Here is an 8,181-nt window from a genome sequence, read left to right as displayed (position 1 = left end):
GACACCTGAACTTTGGGTACCAGGCGACACCGAGTACCGATCCGATACCAGTGTTTGATTAATCAGCTGTATGTCTCACTGTGTGGAAGTGACTGGGATCATTCTGTTAAATTAGGCAGCGCTGATCAAATATGAATCAATATTCTGTTACGTTAATGCCTATTTCTTGTCTCAAATGTTTTCAGAATCATCTTGTAGTGCACGGTTTAGCTGTAAAATTAGAAAGTTTGTGACGCCTCCGCCATGGTGAAATCTGGTGAAGGAACGCCAAGTTCCGGTCACATGACCGGAGAACAGCTAATAGGAATGCTTTCTCTTTGAAATGACCTGTGATTGGTCAAAGTCTCCCGTCACGTGCTAGATTTTCTAAAGCCTGTAAACAGAGCCATGAGGAGGAGCAGAAGTCTAGTTTTCTCTCAGAACACTTGAATTACAATATGCTGAAAGGTTATTATAGAATTTTTGCCCAATGATGCCAAAAATATACTGACTACTGAAGCTTTAGGCATTGATTCCTAACTTTGTAAAACAAAATAAATACATAGATATAAATTTATTGAATTTTAATTTATTGAATTTTGATTTATTATTAAAATCATAAATCAGACTAAAATAAATATATGAGGAATTACAATTCCAAGTGTAAACCTTTTTAATGCAGCAACGTATTGGTCAAAACTTAAACAAAGCCTATTGAAAGAGGCTCGGTCACGCGTCATCAGAGCGTCATCTTCATAAGACCCGTGTCCCAGCCTTTTTCAATAACTTAAACAGGAATTCAAATTACAGTCTATAATGTATATAGTAAACCTAGAATTAAATTGAATAGATCGGCTTCATTGTCACCGATACCCGATCCAGCTATTTGAGTCAGTATCGGGTAGATATCCGATAAGTGACATGTATTTTTTGTGATTGGATGAACTGATCCTTTATCTAACAGTTAAACCTGCTATTTAAAGATCCTCACAAAGACACAGATGTTCCAATCTCAACTTTTATTACAAATCAAAGATTCATTTACATCTGTGAAGACACCAAATGTTCAGTGTGTGTGAGTCATCAGTGTGTGTGAACAGTGTGTGCTCAAATCATGGCTGTATAATAAGATCTGGATAGCTCAGCCTTGCTACCAATTTTGCCCAGTGGCCACTTGCAGTATTATAACAGTAAATCCTCTTGCGGCCCAGAAAGCATCTTCCCCATAGACCTCCGTTGTAAAAGAGACGTCTGTAAAACTGTTGAGGACACCTCCAACTGCAAACAAGGTCAATTAAGACCGTTTCAATTATGAGTTTTTGATCCATGGAGGTTTCATATTTGTAAAACTTTTCTCGAGCCGAGAAAAGTGAGTCTCTGGGCCGGCGGGAGAAACACTACTGCGCATACTCAGTGGGCCACGTACCCCGGAAGTAAACCAGGAAGATAGAAAACTTTTTTGCTTATGCATCAGGCGAGTGATTCCCATTGGACTGAACCGGCGCCGTCTTGGGGTCCAGTATCCAGTTCTTATTATACATCCATGGTTGAAAGTGGCTGGATGTGTGTTTCTGTCTGACTAATAGCTCTTGGTGGTCTCATATGATTCTGGGAAAGGGAGGCTGACTTGTCCACTTCCAGCCACCAGAGGCAGGATTCCAGCGTTGGGAACAACGTTCCATGAGAGCGTCAGAGTGATGTTCTTGTTGGCCCTGGAGACGACGCAGACATGACAGTTAGTCAGCCACTCACACTACAGAACCTCAGATTTTATAATGGTATCGAGTGAACAGTGCTATAACGTCTGTCTCTGTCTCTAGAGGAGCTTTGTCTGAGATCAAATATCTGTGATCTTATGAGTTTATGTTTTTTATTGTTAATACTTATTTTATTTATCATCATTATAGTGTCTATTTTATTCTATTTTATTTAATCAACATTTTATTGATGATCATTATCTTTTATTCTATTTCATTTTATTAAAATTGTATTATTTTAAATACAATTTGCTTATTTTGTGTAGTTTCATAATTTTTATTTATTTATTTTTGTTATTTTTATTTCCTTGTATTTTATTTATCTTTTATAATCTTAAATACCCATCTTTTATTGCTTTCTTATTCAACAAACATTTATATTGGTTGTTTTGGTGTGCATTATTCTCTAAATCCAATTCTAACGCTCTATATACACCATATTTTTGTCAATCGGCTGTCCAGCACTTTGAATTTCTTTTGACTTATTTGAAAAGTGCTATATAAATATGATTTGATTGATTTGATTGATTTGATTGATAGTGTCTTCAAGGTTATCTCAGCTTGGGCAGAAAGTCTGACAAACTGAAGGTGTGGGCTTTGAAAGATGTGGGCATTTATCAGACAGGAAGGCTCTAATAAAAGATGCTATTGAGTTGCATTATGGGAAATGTAGGATCCCATACTAAGCTAAAAGTAAGGGCATGTCAGCCTCTGCAGCTTTGATTATGACCATTCTTTATTGAATTAAGAACCTGCTGTCCTGTCCGTGCTGATGCCTATTAGCAATTTGCACAATTTTTACAGGTGCAGTTAAAAACTGTGAAATCTGAAAGTGATTAACAGAACATTAATACAGACGGGTTTCTTGTATACAAACACCGGTCCAACCCTCACTTATGTTATCTCATCATTGAGGTACACATGATTTTGTACGTTACCTTTCTACATGGATTTAGAGTGATGACATGCTCTCCTGGTTCAGGTGAAACTATAATACTCACACCTGGAACACTGATCCTGATCTCACATCAAGGCAGGTGTTAGGTGATGGCTCAAACATACAGTATGTACATTAATGGACATGGTAGCATTTTCACGTTATAGCTGGTCAAGGTGGTGCTAATTTATACTTTTTTATATGCTGTTGGGTAGTTTAATGTATCATTTTATAAACATGTTTGTGTAAAATGTGTCAAATCTTGATCTGAAGAGTAATAATTGTAATAGTATAATATTTCCCTCTAAAGTACAAGTTTGTACCATAGTCACGTCAAATTTCTACTCGTACGTAGGTTTTGATATTTCAAAACCTAATGGGCAGATTGCCGTGTGTGCGTGTGTCTCACCTGAGCCCGTTGCCATCATCGAAGAAGAAGTATTTGGACTTCATGTCTCTGAGGTTCAGTTTGGTGTTTTCACCTCGAAGGACGATCTTATCCCATAGCACCACCTGGTTCAGAGACTGACACAAACAAACACACACTATTTGTGAGGACCAATTTTAACTGGTTAGGCTCGGGGTCAGGAGGTTAGGGTCAGGCATTTAGTTGTGATGGTTAAGGGTGAGGGGCTAGGGAATACATTATATCAATGAGTGTACTCACAAAGATAGAAGTACAGGGTTGTGTGTGTGTGTGTGTTGATAATGACTTACATTACTTCTTGTGGCGTACTCAGCAGACAGATAGAGAAACAGCTGTTTAACGTTCCAGTCAAAAATTGGCTGCAAATGTTGGACAAGTTAAGGAACAACAAGGGAAGAGACATTTTGCTGGCTGAGTTCACTTCTTGCTTCCACTGCACCATGTCAAATCTCAACACCACAGAAACGTGTTAACTTCTTATAGAAGACAGAGACGGGTCTATTTCTAACGGTAGATAGATTTGGGGTTAGCGAGGTAACTTCAGGTTTAACTCTTAAGGGTTTTCAGTCCTACAACGGTGGATCACTTCTTACCGGGATAGATCGCCATGGTAACTGATGCTGAAAACCTAACCTGCTCCGCAGCAGGTTATGTTCCAGATAAGGGATCAACTCGTATAAAAGCACCGCCTACCGACCAATCAGAACTCGGTGCACAGATCTTAGTAATATTACACAAATACGAAGATGTTTAAGTCATAATCCAGGCTAAAAACAACACAGTTTAAACTGACAAATGCAGGAAGGACAGCTGGCTGTATGCTGTGGGTGTTTACCGCTTTGAAATATGTTTTTATATATATTTTTTTTTTTACTTGTTCTTGAGTCCGTTTCACACCGCCGGAGACGGGGACGCAGCTGAAAGAAGGCTGAAATAGTCATACACGCAACAGTTTTGTTAAAGGGCATGATGAAGTATAATCTATTCATCTATTACACTCTTAAAAGCTATTTATAGCTAGTTGACTATATCTGACTTTTGAGTATTCCGTTAAATTAATAAGTCTGTTAATTTACTCATTCACACATCAGGAGTTTTTTCTTTTGCCAGCTGTCCTTCCTGCATTTGGCAGCTTCAACTGTGTTACTTTAAGTCTGGATTATGTGTTCAACTTCTTCCCATTTGTCTAATATAGTTCGCTCTTCCTTTGTAAAATGTGCCACTCTGCCTGTCTGTCTGCAACTCTATGTCTGTGATTGGTCATATACTACAGATACCGCCCCGTTCATGTGAACGCGCTCGTAGCCAGATTGAGAAACCCTGGGTTGATTTACCGAGTTGATAACCACCTTCGTAGTACTGTTTAGTGTGATCTTGTTTGTTAGGGTTAGTTACGCCAGATAAGGAGAAGATACCCTGGGTATGTTGAACTCGCTTTGTAGTTCAGGCCTCTGGTGTTGATTCTTACCACAACAACCATGCATTTCACAATTAGAGGTCACTAAACAAGACTCACTCAAGATTAGAACAGAGTGGCCGACACTGGCTGCTGCTGGCTGTAACTACAATTACATTTCGTTCTTCTTGCATGTACTGTGCACTGCAGGACGTGTCATTTTGAGTCGCAGTATACTAAAAGGATATCAGATGAGAGGTCAAAGGTGAGGAAACCCAGATCACTGCGCTCTCTGGGTCCTGTGAAGTCATCAACGTTCTTCCTGTTAAACAGAGAGAGAAGGGAGATGAAGGAAGAGTCAGAGGTTTGAGGGGAAACCTGCCTCCAACCTCAAGTGTGAGTTAAAACAGCAGGAAGAATGACGGTGAATCCTTTGGGAAGCTGCATGAAATCACATGACTGAGGGTGAAAGATTTGGGATATGCTAGAATGAAAGAAACGTATGACATTAGTTGTAACTGGTGTCACTCTATACAGCAGCTTTGATTTATAGATAACATATTGTCAGAAAATGGTGAATTGAAATACAATCACAACCTGGGAGTTAAATCAATATGAAACATCTACAAGTGTGCCATATGTACTTTGCAATGCAGTTATTAAGTTATTTATCTTGAATTAGTTTCAACATCCTTATTTGTACACATGCAGTCCATCTGTTAACATGAATGTTATTTTAACAGCCCCATCCCTAGAGTATTGATTTACCTTTCAGTTCATATTTCCATGAATCACACACTATTTTAGATTAAGATTATTTCATTGTTACTTGTAATTACTGCAAAAGTACAATTACTGTTCCCTGATCTGTTTCCATTCAGGAAAAAACTTCTGAATGCAGATTTTATCTGATCACATAAAATAGTTTATTTAGTTTAATAGTTTGGTACGCTGAGTGTTGTTGGAAAATGTTTAATACGGGTGCCAACATGATGCCTGACATTTAGTAATATTATCAATGAATACATTTGATCAAGTAAGCTTTTGGTTACATTAACTTCCCTTGTTTACATATCCCATGTATCTGGATTTCATGTTTTCACACAATCTGTCATACAACAACAAGTTAGCCTGACTGCAATATTGTGTAAAATGAACAACTCAGTGATGTGGGCTAATTTCAGGATCAAGAATTAGAATGTGACCAAGCATTCAGTGTAATTGCAGTGTATTGTCCATATATAATCCACCTGTATGTAATGAATTCATCAGAGATGCTCAGCTCCTTCCTGTTCTACTACTCTAAACAAGCACTTCCGGTTTGTTTCACTTCCGGCTACACTCACAGTTTCTGACTGATACAACCTGCTAAAACTGTAACGAGAGTCGGGTAACGTTTAAACTCCCACAACCAGAGAATTTCATGCACATAAAGTAGATAGTAAACAGCAGCAGAGGGCCCTGCAAGCTGCGTCTTTAACATCTAACAGCACCTAGCTTAGCTTAGCTTCACGTTAGCACCAGTTGATCTTAACTGCTCATTGTCTGCGTGCATCACAACGTCATCCAGCCTAACCCTGTATATACAGTATACAGCACACACAGTAGAGTCCCTGCTAGCAGCTGTTGCACCTGCTGGATGCTCATGGACGGTGTGTGTGTCTTACAGCATGACTTTAGAGACGTGGATGTCCACAGGAACTCTCCTGTCTTTGAACGCCGTGGTGACGAAGCAGCCGAAGGTTAGAGCCGCCATGACGCTGAGGGAGAAGGCGAACAGAGAGTTGGCTCTGGAGAGGACCGTGTTCATGATGAAACAGCAGAGAGGAGGACAGGGAGGAGAAGAATACAGCAGCCTGGTTCAATGAGAGACGGGTAGCTGCTGGGTACAAACAGGAAGTGTCAAGTTTCAGAGGATGAACACACACTTCCTGTTAATGCATTTCAAAATAAAATAAATGTCACGTCTATTTAGGATGTTGGGGTGTTTTTTGTCGGTGAAAGTAATTTAAGATATAAATTAATGTTTTATTTATATATACAGCTCTGGAACAAATTAAGAGACCACTTCAAAATTATCAGTTTCTCTGGTTTTACTATTTATTGGTATGTGTTTGAGTAAAATTAAAAATGTTGTTTTATTCTACAAACTACTGACAACATTTCTCCCAAATTTCAAATAAAAATATCGTCATTTAGAGCATTTATTTGCAAAAAATGACAACTGGTCAAAATAACAAAAAAAGATGCAGTGTTTTCAGATCTCGAATAATGCAAAGAAAACAAGTTCATATTAATTAGGTTTGTACTTGGCTTGATTCACAAAGACAAATCTGCCCGATTCCAGCCTTGCTGAAGCACCCCCAGATCATCACCGATCCTCCACCAAATTTCACAGTAGGTGCGAGACACTGAGGCTTGTAGGCCTCTCCAGGTCTCCGTCTAACCATTAGACGATCAGGTGTTGGGCAAAGCTGAAAATTGGACTCATTGGACTCATCAGAGAAGATGACCTTACTCCAATCCTCTATGGTCCAATCCTTATGGTCTTTTGCAAACCTCAGCCTGGCTCTTCTTTGCTTCTTTGGTGCTCTGACAATGTTCCCCAACTCTGAGGAGTGTTTTTTCCAGCAGGGCAATGCTCCATGCCACACAGCCAGGTCAGTGAAGGTGTGGATGAAGGACCACCAGAGCAGGACCCTGTCATGGCCAGCCCAATCTCCAGACCTGAATCCCATTGAAAACCTCTGGAATGTGATCAAGGGGAAGATGGATGGTCACAAGCCATCAAACAAAGCCGAGCTGCTTGAATTTTTGCGCCAGGAGTGGCATAAAGTCCCCCAACAGCAATGTGAAAGACTGGTGGAGAGCATGCCAAGACGCATGAAAGCTGTGATTGTAAATCAAGGTTATTCCACCAAATATTGATTTCTGAACTCTTCCTAAGTTAAAAAATTAGTATTGTGTTGTTTAAAAATTAATATGAACTTGTTTTCTTTGCATTAATCCAGATCTGAGAACACTGCATCTTTATTTGTTATTTTGACCAGTTGTCATTTTCTGCAAATAAATGCTCTAAATTACAATATTTTTGTTTGAAATTTGGGAGAAATGTTGTAAGTAGTTTATAGAATAAAACAAAAAATTTAATTTTACTCAAACACATACCAATAAATAGTAAAACCAGAGAAACTGATAATTTTGAAGTGGTCTCTTAATTTTTTCCAGAGCTGTATATATATATACACATATATGAGTGTATATATATTTATATATATATATATATATATATATATATATATATATATATAAATATAAACATTAATTTATATCTTATATATATATATATAAGTGTAACACTCTTTCTAAAATTAGATTTAAGTTGTGTAAATTCATGCAGGCCAAGAGAGGATCACTCCTTATCTGTGTAACTAATGTTTGCAACAGGCTGACAAAAATATACCATGAAATATAATATATATATATATGGTAACACAATTCTCAAACACTAATTTTAAATAAGCAGCTCGAAAGTCTGCTGCAGTGAACGTTGTATTGAACTCACTGTAGTGGAAGTGTTGTCTTTAAGATGTCTTTTCTCTCCCGCATACTTCCGGTTCTGTGTTACTTGACAGCGCTTGACACCATGGATGTGACCGGATGTGACGCAGCAGCGAGTGATGAG

General features: G+C 38.4%; 1 protein-coding gene across 1 annotated transcript; it reads right to left on the bottom strand.

Moving 5' to 3' along the window:
• Positions 1-983: 983 nt before the first annotated feature.
• Positions 984-6,414, bottom strand: spcs3 (signal peptidase complex subunit 3). The gene is made up of 5 exons (XM_037765322.1): positions 6,164-6,414; positions 4,745-4,818; positions 3,391-3,467; positions 3,083-3,198; positions 984-1,691 (listed from the first exon to the last, which is right to left on the bottom strand). The coding sequence occupies exons 1-5, from the start codon at positions 6,304-6,306 to the stop codon at positions 1,559-1,561; spliced, it is 543 nt and encodes a 180-aa protein (XP_037621250.1). The 5' UTR covers positions 6,307-6,414; the 3' UTR covers positions 984-1,558.
• Positions 6,415-8,181: the final 1,767 nt, after the last annotated feature.

This window comes from Sebastes umbrosus, chromosome 3, assembly GCF_015220745.1.
Source record: "Sebastes umbrosus isolate fSebUmb1 chromosome 3, fSebUmb1.pri, whole genome shotgun sequence".
In the NCBI taxonomy this organism is placed as follows: Eukaryota; Metazoa; Chordata; class Actinopteri; order Perciformes; family Sebastidae; genus Sebastes; species Sebastes umbrosus.
Note: the sequence above shows the minus strand (reverse complement) of the source record. Positions and strands in the feature narration are given on the sequence as shown.